Source organism: Colias philodice, chromosome 30 (assembly GCF_061535455.1).
Source record: "Colias philodice isolate Cphi_HAF_F1 chromosome 30, ilColPhil1 Martin Lab GWU primary, whole genome shotgun sequence".
NCBI lineage: Eukaryota > Metazoa > Arthropoda > Insecta > Lepidoptera > Pieridae > Colias > Colias philodice.
In genome coordinates this window covers 1879402-1898584 of record NC_143115.1, presented here as the reverse complement: position 1 = coordinate 1898584, position 19183 = coordinate 1879402, and the positions used below count along the sequence as shown (strand labels likewise).

The following is a 19183-nucleotide window of genomic DNA, read 5'->3' as shown; positions in this document are numbered from 1 at the left end:
CGGGGCGGACCGCTGGTATATACTAAAAATCTTTAAATTTTTTAAAACATTGTATCTAACTACAGATATAAAAAGAACTTCATTCGAAACGAAATCATTGGATTAAATTGACGTAGCAAGAAAATAGCGTAGAAAAGTAGCAATTTTTTTAAATTTTAGGATTTTTTCTAAGAATAGGTACAGCAAATTAAAAATAATAAACCGTCCACTTAAAAAAAGAAACATCTGAAATGTCACCGAATCGGCCATTAAAAATCAATTCGGATTTGAACGAACGCATAAAACACGGCGCTTTCAGCTCACAAATTGAAAGAAAAAATATTGTCGGCATCAATTTTGATCCAAACACTAATAAATTGGCATCTCTCAACGACATTAGACACACACAAGCGGAGTTTATTAATAGTGAGCATATTTTGTAAATCCCGCGTGTATCATCCCTGTTTCAGTGTGTCGCGTGTCGCGGCGCGATGCGCGCGAAAACATAACTGTCAATGTCAAAATGAGTTACGCGGCGGCCATGTTTGACAATTTTGACAGGTACGAAATTAAAAAAAATAAGGATTCGAATTGTTGTGACGTTAAAAGTGAGCGGGAAGAGGATGAACATGTGCAGCACGTGTTGGGGCCTAGTAGGCGGTGCTTGGCGTGGGCCTGTAAGGCTTGTAAGCGGAAAACCGCGGCGGTTGATCGGCGGAAGGCAGCCACGTTGAGAGAGAGGCGGCGGTTACGGAAAGTGAGTTTGAAGTTTTCTTAGGGCTAATTCTTAAATCCTGTGTAACTATATGTGTAATAAGATAAAGATTGCAAAAAGTTAGATTGCAGTTTTCTTGTTAAAATATTACCTATGTGTTTTGATAAGGATAAGAAAATTAAGTCATGATTGATATTAAGGATACAGCGAAAAGTAATTTTCTTAAAAATAACGACAGTGAAAGTAGTTTCCTCTATTTCGTATTAAAAATGCCACGACGCGTTTCCAAAATAATTCTTTTTAAATATCTCCAAATATATTTTGTTGCATACTTATACGTATTGTAAATATGTATATTAAAAAGTGCCTAAGCCCAAACGCGATTATAACCTATGAGTCTGCGATCTTTACATACTGATATTACAAACTTGAAGAGTTTGTTTCATTGAATATTAGAAAGTAGTAGGTACTACCTACTTCGAATTGAAAAATAATTTTTGTGTGGTATTGTACATTTATCACTACATAGTATAAAACAAAGTCGCTTTCTCTGAATAGTGTAGTAGTAGTAGTCCCTATATCCCCATATGTATGCTTAAATCTTTAACTACACAACGGATTTTGATGCGCTTTTTTTTTGATAGATTTTAGTATATAATTTACTAGCTGTGCTTCGCGGTTTTACCCGCGTTGCTCCGCTCCTGTTAGTCTTAGCGTGATGATATTATTATAGCCTTATAGCCTTCCTCGATAAATCTAACACCGAAAATTAATTATTATTTTAAAATTTAAATAATACAATGAAAGAACAAACTAAAAATAAAAAAAACACGCAAACTCGTGAAGTTATTATCTATATTGTCACCGATCCTTGGAAGGCTATAGGTTATATATCGTCACGCTAAGACCAACAGGAGCGAAGCCACGCGGGTAAAACCGCGAGGCACAGTTATATAGAAAAACTAGCTTCCGCCCACGACTTTGTACGTGCATCCCCGTTTTTCCCCGTTCCCGCGAGAATTTCGGGAAATCCTTTCTTAGCGGATGCCTACGTCCTAACATCTACCTGCATGCCAAATTTTAGCCCGATACGTCCAGTGGTTTAGGCTGGGCGTTGATAGGTCACTATATCAGTCACCTTTGAGTTTTATATATTATATATAGATAAACAAAATAGTGAACGTGACAACCCTTTGATTTCACTTCTATTTAAATTCTAGAAGCTTTAAATATAAACACATTTATTGCACTGGTATTTCCTGTTAATCTTAAAATCTCGAAACATGATGTAGGGCCGAATTGATGTCCTTATATCTGTTGACAATTAATTGAAAATAACTTTACATGTCTTGTCTGATGCTATAATTAATTGAAGGTATTTTGCTTTTACGTTAAATGAATAGGGTTGTCAGTAGCCATCAATTTATCGCATAATATTTTTTATAACCTGAAAAATACCGGGATGTAGGAAATCCCTTTAAAAAAAGATTTTTCTACACTTTCCAATAGGAAATAGGAATGTGAAGATAATACAATTATCATGGCAGCAGTAAAATTATTTGTTTAACCAAATTAGAAATTCTATAAAACTTACCTAGATATAGGTACTATATCAGAAAGAAGTTTTTTTTTTCTTAAATGGTTTTGTTATTTTAAACTTAACGTACTTAATTCGTCAGTAATCAACTAGGCTTTTAATAAAACGGCTGATTTAACCAGTTAGCTGCGACATACCTATATACCTTCATAATTTCAGCCGACGCGACGCGACAGCTTGCTACATAACTACGTTGCTCAAGTCAAAGAGCCTATTATTATTGGCTATTATTGAAATAGCTGGTTTAACCATATCTCTGCAACATAGCTTTACTCGTATCAAAGACAACAATTACGTCACATGTCAATCACTATAAATCTTCGACAAAGTTAATCCACCCGGAGGTGTATAAATGGGATTCAGTCACGTAGGTGGGATTATCGGATTGATGGGATGCTGCGTGACGTTTTAATTTAGACGCTTGTATAAGTAGACACGTAACTTCGTCTGCTTTGAAAAGTAAAAATTTCTTAAATGCTCCGCTGCTATTATACAGTGTGTCCGGACATGACATACCGATATTTGAAGGGGCTATTCTCCAGGTATTTTTATCGACAATTCAACCCCTCTACAGTCCCCTACCTCACCCCCCTCAAAATGGTTTTCGAATTTTTTAAAGTATGTTTCATCACTCTTATCAATTAAATTTGTTTAGTGGTCCCTAGAATAACTTGTTATTGTTCAAATAAAACCAAATTTAGTATTTTGTGACACTCACTTTCGAAGTTATTACAATTTTCATAAATTCACTATCCGAATTGATAGGTTTGCCGTTTTGAGGGGGGTGAGGTAGGGGACTGTAGAGGGGTTGAATTGTCGATAAAAATACCTGGAGAATAGCCCTTTCAAATATCGGTATGTCATGTCCGGACACACTGTATATTGGTCGTAACATTTTCTATAATTCTATATAGGTAGGTACCTAATAATATTAGTACCTAAATATAATAATTAGTTACCTTGTCTTGATAATTATACAAAATTTTCTTCCACCGTTTTATATGTAGATATTATGTTATCCCTAATTCCTATACAGGGTGTCCCACTGTTAGTATACTAAGCTCAAAGGAGGTTATAGTTTTGTATACGCTGAGTTCGTAAAAAATACTTATAAAATTCCAGACGCATTTTTTTTCAAATAGATGAATTTTTAAAACTCTATGTGTACACCCATAACAAGCAACCCGCCCAACTTTGCCACCCGCACGTGAGCTATCGTTTAAGATTATGTTTTCATAGACAAAATGCTCATATAAGCAAAGCGGTATATGCTGGCTGCGCGAAGCTAGAGAAGAAAACATGGATTTTCAGGAAAAATTTAGCATAAAATTTTTGACGTAATTTTGTTGTTAAGTATTTAAGTATTTTCTACGTGATCAGTGTGTGCAAAACTACAAGTCCCTTCGCGCTTAGTATACCAATAGTGGGACATCCTGTATATGTATGTGTACATAGATATCAGGATTAGTAAAAATAAACAAAATGCTATAAAAAAATGTTGTGTGGTTTTATGAAACCACGGTAAAAGTGAAACTTAGGCACAAAATTATAGTATTTGTACGATAATTATCGTACGGTTCCGAACACTGCTTTATACCTACTCGGCAGCCGACCGTCACGCGACATGCGCTACACAGACTAAAAAGTTTGAGACGATGTAATAAAAGTTTCACTTTAATATACAGGATGTCCCAAAAAGTAGTAATGAACGGAAGCTGGGAGGTAGAGGACCAAGAGGGCTATCCGAATCACCCCCATATGTGTTATGCGATTTTTCGTATTTTCGGAGTTATTACATTTTTTTCAATTTTTCATCTATCGCCGAGTACGATGAGATTTTTATTTATGGTGACGTGAATTATTGCGCTAGATGCTTGATTTTTTTTTGTGTGCTAAGCTGAAAGATAGGCCAATTCAGTATGGTAACATTTACTATCGTTAGATCTTTGAATGGAATAAAAAAAACAATTAAATGCCAAGAAAGATAAAATTACCCAGTATGTTCATAACTTCAAGGGCCCATAAAAAAATAAAATCACATAAAAAAGGTTTTCCATTTGGCTTTTAAAAACTTGCTCTATCGATCAGGTAGCTATCCTAAAAAATTCATTTTATTATTCTGAAGGCTTCAATCGAAAAATTGAAATCTTAATGTGGTAAGTGCAAAATTTTTATTAACATGATGATCATTAAAACCAATAAATAGGTGTTTAATTACCAGAATTTTTTTAAAATAGCCCCGCTGTTGCTCAATGCAAGTGCGACATCACCGTAAAAAGTTGTCTTTTTAATGGCTGAATGTTCTTTTATCATTTTTAATGGTTTCTTCTGCTACTATGAATTTCCGGGTTATTTCGTCCAAATTGGGGCATTCTCTCAAGTAGCCGAGGTCTTTTTAGTATCCCCATTGAAACAATTCAATGGGGTTTAGGTCGAGGGACCGTGGAGGCCAGGCTTTAAGGTAGGCGTCACCGGCGCATGCGCAGGCTGCAACGACCAATCCATCTTTCAGGGTATTTTTGCCCTTTAGCCTGACCTCCACGGTCTCCGGACATAAACCCTATTGAATTTTTTCCGTGGGGATACTACAAAGACGAGAGACTGCCACAATTTGGACGAAATAACCCGGAAATTCATAGTAGCAGAAGAAACCATTAAAAATGATAAAAGAACATTCAGACATTAAAAAGATAACTTTTTACGGTGATGTCGCACTTGCATTGAGCAACAGCGGGGCTATTTTAAAAAAATTCTGGTAATTAAACACCTATTTATTGGTTTTAATGATCATCATGTTAATAAAAATTTTGCACTTACCACATTAAGATTTCAATTTTTCGATTGAAGCCTTCAGAATAATAAAATGAATTTTTTAGGGTAGCTACCTGATCGATAGAGCAAGTTTTTAAAAGCCAAATGGAAAACCTTTTTTATGTGATTTTATTTTTTTATGGGCCCTTGAAGTTATAAACATACTGGGTAATTTTATCTTTCTTGGCATTTAATTGTTTTTTTTATTCCATTCAAAGATCTAACGATAGTAAATGTTACCATACTGAATTGGCCTATCTTTCAGCTTAGCACACAAAAAAAATCAAGCATCTAGCGCAATAATTCACGTCACCATAAATAAAAATCTCATCGTACTCGGCGATAGATGAAAAATTGAAAAAAATGTAATAACTCCGAAAATACGAAAAATCGCATAACACATATGGGGGTGATTCGGATAGCCCTCTAAGTCCTCTACCTCCCAGCTTCAGTATATCACTACTTTTTGGGACACCCTGTATACATACATGTATGTATATATACATACTACCGTTTATATGCGTTTCTAAAAACTAAATTTGATAACCTTGAAATACATAAAGAAAAATGTGTGCGTGTACCAGTGTACACACGTAAGAAGTGAAACTTCTTTAAGACCTAATTTTTAAAAAAATAATTTACTATATGCAATACAAAGAAATACGTCGAATCACGCGTGGTAGGGATAAGAAAAAGATGGCGCGTAACGGAAAAATGTCACGCGTAACGAAAAAATGTTACACTAAATTTTTTTCCAACCCCGATAAAGAAGTTTCACTTCAAAAATATATATAAATGGCTATTTATATCTACTTCAAAACTACTAAATTTAAACCCCATTAAAGATAAAACATTCCTTCATAAGTCACTCCAAGTTAGCTAAGTGACGTCACAATCCCATACGTAAGCAATTAGTCCCACTTCGCCCCGAGGGACACTTTAAAAGCAATACAATGTATCCCATATATATGGGATTCGTTAATGTCGAAAATAAATCTTAAGCTTGTTGAGATGAATTTATATTACCTACCAGGTCTCCGCCCGCAGCTTTGTTCGCTTTGTCTAAAACTTAATAAATTAATAAATTAAGTATAGGCACATCTTACTAATATTATAAATGCGAAAGTTTGTGAGGATGTGTGTGTGGGTAGTATATAGAGGGTAACTTGGATTAACACATAGGATAGGTTTTATCCCGGTAATCCCACGGGAACGGGAACTATGTGGGTTTTCCTTTGAAAACGCGGGCGGTGCCGCGTGCGGAAATCTAGTATAATATAATACTATACTAGGTAAAGGAACATTAAAACATTCCTCCTGAATCACTCTATCTATGGAATAAATCCTATGAGAATCTGTTGTGTAATTTTAAAGATAGTTATTATTTTAGAATAACTCTAGTCTCTACCCTAAAAAACTTACCTACACTAACTAATAAATAAAAATAATTTGGAAAATCCAAAAGTGCACGCCTCATAATTTTTTTTTAATAAATATTTATTAATTATTATTTTTGTTTATTTAATAACAATTAAAATTTAAACCACATCGAATCAGACCCTGAAAAATGAAAGGGTTCTATTCCTGAGCATACTCAAGCGTAAGAGAAAAAAAAAGACTCGATTAGTAAAGTATTTCGGTCGCTATCGTGTTAACAAGAAAAAGGATCCGCACATACAGACACACGGACGTCCAAGACAGAACTTTTTTAAACTGTTTTTTAACTAGTTTAAATAACAAAAATGACATCAAAAATATCATGAACGTTAAAAATAGTGTTTTTTCTTAATATGTGTGTGTATTTATTATCTTACAAGTGCAATGTATGATACATAAAGACATTTTAAGTTTGAAAAATCAGATGTTTTGCGCGAAGTGACAGTAGTACCCACCTCAACGCTTCGCTTATGAGGCGTGCAATAGACACTACTAATAATCTGTTTGCCTCTCCTTTTTCATTGAAGTTTCAAAAGTAATTCTTTATTTTAAATCAAATAGCTGTCATATCAAAGTTAACGAAACTGATGAACTCTCCCATTTTAATCTTTATTCTCATCAAAATCAGTCGAGCCATTTCGAATATTTAGCAAGACATAAATAGACAAAATTCAAAAATCTTTTTTGTATTTTCCATATTTTTCTTTATAAACTCTCAAAAACATTAAATAAAAATTATTTTCCATACATACCTACTACATATAAACTTATTTATTCGTACAGATAACTCAAACTCTAAATAACCCGCCTCATATACGATTTGACAGATTTATGTACAACTATCATAATATTTAACGACATTTACAAAACGGTACACGGATAAAAAAATAAAATCTCTTTGAAATGTATAATAAATTTATTTTTATGTGAAAATAAGATGTAGTCGTATATTGGAATCTTTATTGACAATGCTATTTTTGTTTCAAGATATGTATCGTAAAGTAGGCCTGAAATATTATGTGACACTAGATTTCCGCCCGCGGCTTCGCCCGCGTTTTCAAAGGAAAACCCGCATAGTTCCCGTTCCCGTGGGATTTTCGGAATAAAACCTACCCTATAAGTTAATCCAGGTTACCCTCTATATGTGTGCTAAATTTCATTGTAATCGGTTCAGTAGAATTTGTGTGAAAGAGTATCAAACACATACACACACACACATATCCTCACAAACTTTCGCATTTATAATATTAGTAGGATTTGGAGATAGGAAAAGATGATATTGCTTCAACTAAAAAAGTAAAAACACATATATGTATATTACTAGCGGTCCGCGCCGGCTTCGCCCGTGGTACCTACATGTTTATACTATCCTATCTCTCAAGTTGGATCGAACTGCACATGAATGTGCGAATTTTATTATAATCGGTTAAGTGGTTTAGGAGTCCATTGAGAACAAACATTGTGACACGAGATTTATATCTACTACTGGAAATTGGAAAATTGTGTAGACATACGGTACTGCAAAACAGCGTTTTTTTATTGTTATCTAATCCAAATGTGTACATTTTTAAATGAAAATACTGAAAATAGTAACAACCAACAATTCATTTTTAATTTTTATGGTTACAAATGAGCGAATATATAGAATAGAGTTTAAATATCGACTAATTAACGAATTTGTAATGTCTTTAAATTATTAACGTAATCATGAATTATAGTTATTAGTAAATATTTATTTAAAGTGCGTTTCACTCGCACTTTTCTTCCACGGACCTGTAAGCTCTGGAATAGTCTGCCAACTGCTGTTTCCTAGGAGCTACGATTTGGAAAATTTTAAGAAAAAATCTTATCGATTATTTATATTAGTTTAATACTTTCCGCCCGTTTTCAAAGAAAAACCCGCATAGTTCCCGTTCCCGTGGGATTTTCGGAATAAAACCTACCCTATGTGTTAACCCAAGCTACCTCTATATTTGTGCTAAATTTCATTGTGATCTGTTCAGTAGTATTTGCGTGAAAGAGTAACAAACATACACATACACATCCATCCTCACAAACTTTCGCATTTATAATATTAAGTAGGATTCCGATTTCCGTCTTCCCTCTCATCCTAATTTCTCATCACGACCATAACCTCTGTTGTCTATGAGCGACGCAATCAGCTTTCCACCAGGCAGTGCGTCTGCTCGTTTGCCTTCGTATAACATAAAAAAAAACCGGCCAAGTGCGAGTCGGACTCGCGCACCGAGGGTTCCGTATGTGATGTAACTAAAAATTTATGGTTTTCGTAATTTTTCCTTTATCTATGCTATAAGACGTTGCTTCGTACCAAATTTCAAGATTCTGAGTTCACGGGAAGCACCCTGTAGGTTTTGATTCCCTTGCAAGTGTCGAAAATTTGCGGCATAAACGGCTGTATCTTTTGATTGCGTTGGCTTAGAAGTTTGATTTTTTCACAGCTTCAAGGGACAGTAGACCTGAGTAATTGATATAAATTTCAGCTTCATACCTCCACGCGTTCCTGAGAAAAAGGGTCTTGACAGACGGACGGACGGACGGACGGACAGACGGACAACAAAGTGATCCTATAAGGGTTCCGTTTTTTCCTTTTGAGGTACGGAACCCTAAAAACTAAATTAGAAATAGAAACATAATAATATTATGGCCTAATTAAACAATTTCAACACAAATTATTTTACGAACCTGAAAAACAGAATCTCACTAAAAACACAGAAAAGCGTGACCTACTTTTTATTTTCTCAAAAAACATTTAATTCATGCAAATGCCTGAAACACATGGAATCTGTTATTTATAGGCTTAGATTTAGATTCGGCCTATTAGACACGCTCCATATCAAAGGAAGGCACTCATGCACGTATAATTATATTATTTTTAACTTCGAGAATGAAATGGCTTGGAAGTAATATATTTCAAGAGAAATAACTGTTTCTGTTATATACTAGCCCATTACGATGGGCGTCAATTACTGCAAAATATAACTGTGCCCTGCGGTTTCATAAGCTTACGAAAACACTGGAACCTTTCGTCCGATTAGGGGTTGATTTCTGTAAAAGAAGTAGCCTATGTTTCACCCTTACATGTAATCTACCGTGTTGAATCTATACTAATATTATAAAGCTGAAGAGTTTGTTTGTTTGTTTGAACGCGCTAATCTCGGGAACTACTGGTCCGATTTGAAAAATTCTTTCGGTGTTAGATAGCTCATTTATCGAGGAAGGCTATAGGCTATATACCATCACGCTACGACCAACAAGAGAGGAGCCACGGGGGTGAAACCGCGCGGAGCGGCTAGTGTTATTATATAACAGACAAAAATTTGGCATTTATATTATAAATCAATATGAAATAAAAAAAATGCCAGTAGTTTCAAAGACACGCATACGGCAAAAACCATAATATAATATGTAGATCACAGATGTAGATCTTATCACGATACAGGAAGGGGACACTTAGATATAGTATGAGGAGACTGCGAATTCTCTTCCCGCCTATCCCGGCTTGACCTGGGTTATTTTTATTAAATAGTATAATCGGTCCAGTTCTTTGAGTTAAATCGTCACAAACAAATGAAAGAAAGATCAAATATCTTAATGATATTAATTTAGGTAGTTACATAAGTTAAAACATTAAACATTATATACATAACATACCTACCTACTTACCAGCACATTACCAGTTTATGAAAGAAAAAACATTTATTTACATGATTTTTAACCGACCCCGACTGAAAAACGACTTAGTTTGTCAATTCGTAGCATATATTTTTTCATGTTTTTACGTCGATATCAGTCGATCTTCAATCAATAAATAGGTACCTATGATTGTTTAGTTTAAAAAAAAACAAATTCACTTACAGGATTCATAAAAAAATATGCTGTAGTAAGCTTTTTCAGTAGTTTATGATTAGTCTTTTTTTCCTATTCGAATGTGAAAAGATGAAATCTACCGAGTAAAATCGCCAAGAAACTCGATACTTACCTACCCTTTATAAAGTTTCTTCGTCTATACTGTACAATTGAACCAAAATTAATACAATTTTTTGTTACAGGTAAACGCAGCATTTGAAGAGTTAAGAATACGCGCCAGGGCTGGCAGCGGGCGACTTCCAAAGTTAGAAATATTACGGGCTGCAATACAACATATAGAGAGGTTACAGGCAGCCCTACGCGCTGCTGCTGTAGTAAGTTCTCTTTTTCTTTTGCACGCCTCATAAGCGAAGCGTTGAGGTGGGTACTACTGTCACTTCGCGCAAAACATCTGATTTTTCAAACTTAAAATGTCTTTATGTATCATACATTGCACTTGTAAGATAATACATACACACACATATTAAGAAAAAACACTATTTTCAACGTTCATGATATTTTTGATGTCATTTTTGTTATTTAAACTAGTTAAAAAACAGTTTAAAAAAGTTCTGTCTTGGACGTCCGTGTGTCTGTATGTGCGGATCCTTTTTCTTGTTAACACGATAGCGACCGAAATACTTTACTAATCGAGTCTTTTTTTTTCTCTTACGCTTGAGTATGCTCAGGAATAGAACCCTTTCATTTTTCAGGGTCTGATTCGATGTGGTTTAATTGTTATTAAATAAACAAAAATAATAATTAATAAATATTTATTAAAAAAAAATTATGAGGCGTGCACTTTTGGATTTTCCAAATTATTCTTTTCTTATTGTCAAGGATACTATAAAATGGTAGATGTGTATTTGAATTTTAGAGAGTAGGTATTGCATTGATATATTATTAGGTAAATATTTGATATTATGTATTTATTTTTTATTTAAATATGTTTTAATATAGAAAGAATGAGTAGATAGCGATTAAGAAATGATATTTCTTGTCTTATAAAATTTCAGACTAAAATTAAAAAGTCGGTTAGTTGGCGAAAAGTTAAAAAAGTGGTCTAGCTACATAGCTTAGTCACTTTCCCCGTAAAGAAACTTGATCAGTGAAACAGATGAAGTAGGATAAAATGAAGTAACTACATAATTACATATAGGTACACTAAGGGCTGATTTTTCAATCCTTAGTTAATAGGTACCTACTTATTCGTCGAATAACGTACTAAACTACCATTTCAAAAATGTATTCTTTGGCCGTATTTGACAGTTTACGGGTGACATTTTAATATTATCGTGTAATACTTTATTGGGCGGATAAGTTTTAACCAAGCATTGAAAAATCGGCCCTAAAATGATAACTTCAAACAGTCTTTCCTTTCATCATTAAAACAATCTTTAAGATAACATCCTAAAAAAACTACATCCAAACCTATCCATCCGTTTTAAAGACATAACGCCCATTTCACGTCGAATAAAAAAACACCTTTTGAAGTCACATAAAACAGGCACGCAATATTAACATACCGCAGAAATAGAATAAAATAGTATGCACTATATCAATACATAGTATAAAACAAAGTCGCTTTCTCTGTCCCTATGTCCCTATGTAATGCTTAAATCTTTAAAACTATACGCAACGGATGGATGCGGTTTTTTTAATAGATAGAGTGATTTAAAGAGGAAGGTACCTGTATAATTTATTAGGTTTTAGACAAAGCGAGCGAATTCGCGGGCGGAGAGCTAGTATTTACATATAATAAAATAAACAAATAAATTTTCATTGCATCTATACATAAAATAAAATCGTAGGAAAGTCAAAACTGCACATTACATATTTTTTAAAGAATACTTAGGGCGTGATCTACAATCGATATATATGTAGAAGCCAAAAATATAGTTTTTAGAATTTTTGTCTGTCTGTATGTACCTACGTCCAGGCCAAACTCAAAAATTACAGCATAGATTTACTTCAAATTTTGCATGAATTACTAACACGTGGGGTCAAAATATTTTAGGCTATCATCACGGGTAATGCGGGTAAAACCGCGGGCACAGCAAGTGTATAAATATTTCTATACAAAGGGAACAAAATAGTATTTGTAGAATCTAGATTCTAGGTATCAACGGCGACCTGTCACATATACTTGCAAGCGTATTAGCTGACGTTTTATTTGAAAAGCTCATTTCATACGGAGCGTCGAGCGTGCACGTCTTTTAGTATAGACTATAGGTATTCCATTTTATTCTACACTAGCCGCTCCGCGCGGTTTCACCCCCGTGGCTCCTCTCCTGTTGGTCGTAGCGTGATGGTATATAGCCTATAGCCTTCCTCGATAAATGAGCTATCTTACACCGAAAGAATTTTTCAAATCGGACCAGTAGTTCCCGAGATTAGCGCGTTCAAACAAACAAACAAACAAACAAACTCTTCAGCTTTATAATATTATATATAGTATAGATGTGTGAATAGACTTTATGTTTAGTGTAAAAAGTAAAGACGTGAGTAATAGACTCATAGGTGTGATCTAGAATTAAAACATAAAAATTATAATTTATTAAAAAAAATAGTAGACCTTGCAAAGAATAAAAAAAACTAGAATGATAACTGTAAAGTTTCAAATTGACACAGTATTTGAACACTCGCGCATTGATTGACATTTACAAAAAATAATTAACAAAAAACAATAGTCATCGAGTAGGTGTAAATGGCGTTAGCGCCACTTTTCAAATATTTTTAAACAGATTAACCTTATAAAAAATCTGTGTACCGAGCACACGTGTCAGAAGTGAAACTTCTTTGGCAAGATTAAAAGATACCAAAATCGTCGCCTTACTCCGTGACGTGACGGTATTGCAATGACGAGACCTTAAAATTTTTCTCTCAACGCGCCTAAAGAAGTTTCACTTCAAAAACCTATGAAAAGTGATTAAAGTGAATACAACCTGTATTTTTTTAACATAACCCTCTTTCGTCCAAAAACGTATAATTTCAATAAAAAACAAACCGCGTAATTATAGACGATCGCAGACGTTCAGAAATAGACGGTCGCGCGTGCGGAAAGCGATGTCGCGATGTTAAACAGCAATTAATCCACGCCAGCGTGGATTTATGGCAACACGCGGCAAGATGGCCGCACGAGCGTGTTATAATTGGTTGACGTTTTTTATATCAAATGTCGATAAAAAGTTCGCGTTTTCTAATTTCAATACGAGGATCTCTATTTGTAAAAGATTATAAAGTATAAAAATAATTCAAGATGCTTATCAGCATAAACGACTGTATATTTTGATTGCTTTGCCTTATAAGTTTGATTTTTTCACAGCATCACGGGACCGTAGACTTGATTATGTATTCGATATAAATGTCAGCTTGATACCTCCACGCATTCCTGATAAAAAGGGTGTTGACAGACAGACAGACGGACGGACAATAAAGTGATTCTTTATGGGTGGCGTTTTTTCCTTTTAAAGTTGAAAACCCTAAATAAAACATCTTACTACCATCGCAAAAACAAACTGTTGGTCTTAGCGTGATGATATATGTATTATATCTTCAGTATTCTATGTATTCTACATATTATGTAAAACGAAATTAATATTGACATGATTTTAAAAGAGCAACTATGCAGTTTCTTGCCGGTTCTTCTCCATAACTGCTTTCCGAATCGGTGGTAAATGTTGAAAATATGTAATGACGATTCAAAAGTTCTTCTAGAAGAAGTCTTCACTACATAGTATAAAACAAAGTCGCTTTCTCTGTCCCTATGTCCCTATGTATGCTTAAATCTTTAAAACTACGCAACGGATTTTGATGCGGTTTTTTTTAATAGATAGAGTGATTCAAGAGGAAGGTTTTAGTATATAATTTATTATGTTTTAGATAAAGCGGGCGAAGCCGCGGGCGGAAAGCTAGTATTGAATAAATTAATGTTTGAGGTGGTTTGAGTTTGAGTAGATCTACTTTATTTAGGTAACAGATTGAGTTATTTCAAAAAAATACGCCATATAACATACCACAAACATCAATGAACTATTTAACTGACTTCAAAAAAGGAGGAGGTTATCAATTCGCTCGTTATATTTTTTCAAATTGTAGGTATTGTTGTAATTATTATTTTTTTGTACCCAGTTGGAGTCAGAAAGCTGCAAAAACTACGTGGAGCCTACAAATTCGCGAACTGAGAAAGAAAAAGCTGATCGAGAGAAACCCTTTTTAAATGGTAACTATACAATATTTTATTATTTTTTTTTTTGAAGTGAAACTTCTTTATCGGGGTTGGAAAAAAATTTAGTGTAACATTTTTTCGTTATGCGTGACATTTTTCTGTTACGCGCCATCTTTTTCTTATCCCTACCACGCGTGATTCGACGTGTTTCTGTAAAGTTGCATATAGTAATTTTTTTCACTTCTTACGTGTGTACACTAGTACACGCACACATTTTTTTATGTATGTATTAGGTATGTAGTAAATAAATAAATATTTCAGGACATCTTTCACACACGGCACGATCTGATCCCATACTAAGCTTTCGCTTGTGTTATGGAAACCAGTTGGCTAATAAACATACATATATAATTTTAAATAAATACTTATATAGATAATTAACACCCAGACACAGAGCAAACATCTATGTTCATCACAAAAATATTTGCCCCAGGTGGGAACCTCTGGCTTGGAACTTGGAAGGCAGGGTCACTGTCAACTAAGCCAACCGGTCAGTCAAAGTCGGTTGTAGTAGGTTAAGAAAATTTTCTTTGAGCAGAAGATAAAAAGCTTCTTATAAACATTAAAGCGCGTCACACACGGTGAAGATACTAAAATATTTTATCTTAAGATACTGTAATATAAAATATTAAGGTATCCGGTATCAGCGTTTTGACCATCATTTTTCTTTTAGTCATTGCATACTAAGACCCCTGTAGAACCGCCATCCTGTTACAAATGACCCACAAATCAGAGTTGCGTACGCGGTACGATACATATTTTTTAGTATATTTTTAGTGTCACTGATTCTTTTACAAAATTTCTTGTTTATTTAAAATAGCTTTTTTTTTCACCTAATTGGTGCAACCTAAAATCCAATTTTCGTATTTATATCTACAGTAATATTCTAATAATATTATAAAGCTGAAGAGTTTATTTTGTTTGTTTGTTTGAATGCGCTAATCTCGGGAACTACTGGTCCGATTTGATTCGTCCGATTCTTTCAGTGTCAGATAGCTATATCGCTATATATATCGAAGGCTATAGGCTATATATCATCACGCTACGACCTACAGGAGTGAAGCCACTGGGGTGAAACCGCGCGGAGCAGCTAGTTTAATATATGACTATGTAAAGGAAATAGTTCCTATTGCCTATATCTTTATTATGTAGGTGTTCAATTATTTACAATAATTTGTTAACCCAAGAAGTATTCACATAATAAAATATTATTTGTTTCAGGTGAATCTCCATGTGGTCTAAACAGTTTAGCTCGACTGCGTTGCATCGTACAAGCTTTGGCGAAAGACGCGTGACGTCATTTGTTATAGGCTACAATCTAGATAATTCTATTGTTTAAATTATAATTTATTAAAATGTTTATATGGTACAAGGAATTTACTAGCGGTCCGCCCCGACTTCGCCCATGGTACATATTTACTTTTTCTCTATAGAAGAACCATCCTCGTACTTCAAGGAATATAATAAAAAAAGAATTATCGAAATCGGTCCAACCGTTCACGCGTAAACAGTCATGATATCTATTATCTATCTATACTAATATTATAAAGCTGAAGAGTTTCTTTGTTTGAACGCGTTAATCTCAGAAACCACGGATCCGATTAGAAAAATTATTATGTATTTAATTACATAGCTCATAATTTATTATATTATATTAGTTATGTGAATGTTAAAATTAGAAGTAATTCATCATTCATGTAACATCTTGAAGATGAATATACCATTTGAGAAGATATATACTATATAGGTAGTACCTAATACATAATATTGTAAATTCATATCAATTATTAAGTAAGTACTTACCTAATTGAATTGTAATTTGTAATATAAATGTGGGTAATTTCGAAAATTGTGATATATCTACGTAAAAACTCTTGTTTTTTTTTATAATTATGTTGAATACCCGACCGTTGACCCGACCGAACGTTGTATACCTACTGCCTATACACTCTTATCACAGGGATTTAAAAAACATCAAAATCGGTCAAGCTGTTTCAGAGGAGTCTCGTTACAAATACTGTGACATGAGAATTTTATAAAACCTAAATACCTGTATTATATTATATCTACCTTTTCGAAACTACCCATTGTTCGAAACTTTTGAAATATTACACCAAATATTTAGTTACATAATAATTTATTATCTGAATATTGAAAAATAAAAATGTATAGATATATATAATTTATATGGGATAATAAATCTGTGCCATTACCTAGAAAATATTACATTATCTGTGCTTATATTGTATAGTTAACTTATTGCTCACTAGATATAATAAACGTATATTTATGAAAAACTATTTTTTATTTCACCTTCTAAAAATCTATTAATTTCAACCTCCTTGGCACAGTGGTCCGGTCCTGGGTTCGATTCTCGATGAAGACGAAGAAAAAAATGTGTGAGTCGAGTACACGTGTTAGAAGTGAAACTTCTTTGGCAAGATTAAAAGATACCAAAGTCTCCTGACGTGACGGTAATACCATGACGCGAAATTGAAATTTTACTCTCAACGCGCCTAAAGAAGTTTCATTTCAAAAATGTCTCCTGGCAGGTCACAGAAAGCTGATCTTCTTGTCCCTAAAGAAAATCGATCAGTGAAACAGAATATGTATAATGAATCTGCCCCTTACCCCACTAGGGGACATGGGACTTCACTTTATTTCTACATAATAATATAAGACTGTTGTAAAATCCAAAATTGTTGTTTGTCACTTTTCTGGTTAAGCACAGTAAGGTGCGGTCAGTATATTGATGGGTGCTCGCTCAATAATTCACATCAACGAATTATACCATATTCATCTCTTTACAATATAGAGGTAGGTACCTAGTTATTTTTATTATATTTTTGCTCGGTCTTTTATGTGCATCATATTTTATAACCTAACCTATCAAATTTCAAGCAATTCTCTTCATTACTTTTCAGATGAAAATGAAAATGAAAAATATATAATTATTTCATGCACATACTCTACAGATCTTAAATTCATAGGACAGTAGAAAAGAAACATCTTAATAAGTAACTAGATAGTTATAAATTATTAAAGAATAAAAAGAAATTCGATCACGGGGTGGGATTCGAAACCGCGTCTTTCGTCATATCGGGGCGACCGCGACGCCTAAACCGATTTTTTCTTATATTTCAACTCTATAAAATTAAATAAATTAAATAATTTCTTATATTTTAACTCTATAAATTAATTTATTCAAGAGAAATGTGAATAGACACTTATTAGGCAAACATGCTCCATCCTAGACCACGCTTGTCGCTTTCCATCAGGCGAAGCGATGGTCAAATGCTTGCCTAATCCTAACATAAAAAAAAAAAAAAAAATAGGTTAGTATCAAAAATCAGAAAAGTCATAATCCACACATAACATACTATGTACCTACTTACCTACCTACTTCGACTTCTACATAAAATTTCTACACTCAAAACTCAAATATAGTTCCTAGAATATTTCCAGACGTTTATCATACAATTTGTAATTACATACATTTACTAGTACATATTATTATGATAGACAAGTAGGAAGTGATCTTAGGCGTGGCTTGTATGATCGCCAAACCACGCCTACCGTCGCAAACGCATCTAGATTTAAGATTTACTCGTGCGATTAAAGTTATATTTATCTTGATTTGTTTATTATTGTCGTGGTACTATATTATGATTTAAAGTGTCTAAGATATTATGTTAAAATGGGTATTGCAATGCAATATTTTCGATGTAACTAAAACTAGTACCCATTTGTCAAAAAAAGGGTCTAAAAATGCAATGGTTATGTTCTTTTCCGAATACTAATTGTAAATTCCTGTAGGTACCAAAACTTTAAATACAGATTGGTATTAAATTTTCAGGAGGTAGGGATGCAAACTATTGCAGTTTACAAAAATCTATCTAGCTTTTGAATAATTGTAAACCAAATTGCAAGGATCACAATTTTCCGACAACAACATTAACAACAATATTAAGTATCTACGATTTACAAAATTACAATCTCTATATAAGCCAGAGCCTCTGATCACAAATACAAAAGGATATCTGAATTCTATGTAATTGATTCTAGGCTCTAGCAGACTTGATCTTTCTTGGTACGAAATTACATACCTACAGATTCTACTATACAGTATACATTGTAGGTAATAATAATAGCTGTTCGCCCCACCTCTGCCTAGCATTTTTGTATTTTTTACAGTTTTAAGAGTAAGATAATGTTTTCCAAGCGGATCCATCCATCCATCATACCAAAAATTCATTCAAACCGTCCAAGCAGTTTTATGTCGTGTAACCTAAGCGTGTAACAATTATTTTTTTATATCACTACATAGTATAAAACAAAGTCGCTTTCTCTGTCCCTATGTCCCTTTGTATGCTTAAATATTTAAAGCTGCGCAACGGATTTTGATGCGGCTTTTTTAACAGATAGAGAGGAGGAGGAGATTCAAGAGGAAGGTTTAGTATATAAATAATGTAATAGATTTTAGACAAAGCGGGCGAAGCCGCGGGCGGTTAGCTAGTTTTTTATATAGGAAAATATATTTAAGTTATAC

The 19183-nt window shown here is 33.7% G+C and overlaps 1 protein-coding gene across 1 annotated transcript; it reads left to right on the top strand.

Moving 5' to 3' along the window:
* Positions 1 to 458: 458 nt before the first annotated feature.
* Positions 459 to 16008, top strand: nau (myogenic-determination protein nautilus). Its single transcript, XM_089713494.1, has 4 exons — positions 459 to 736; positions 10610 to 10741; positions 14538 to 14628; positions 15856 to 16008. The coding sequence occupies exons 1-4, from the start codon at positions 503 to 505 to the stop codon at positions 15927 to 15929; spliced, it is 531 nt and encodes a 176-aa protein (XP_089569620.1). The 5' UTR covers positions 459 to 502; the 3' UTR covers positions 15930 to 16008.
* The last annotated feature ends 3175 nt before the right edge of the window (positions 16009 to 19183 follow it).

Excerpts from the sequence above, each read along its gene's own strand:
- nau (XM_089713494.1), top strand. The coding sequence starts at position 503 with ATGAGTTACGCGGCGGCCATGTTTGACAATTTTGACAGGTACGAAATT. Across the intron at positions 737-10,609 it reads AGAGGCGGCGGTTACGGAAA|GTAAACGCAGCATTTGAAGA; the intron begins GTGAGTTTGAAG and ends TTTTTGTTACAG. Across the intron at positions 10,742-14,537 it reads CCCTACGCGCTGCTGCTGTA|TTGGAGTCAGAAAGCTGCAA; the intron begins GTAAGTTCTCTT and ends TTTTGTACCCAG.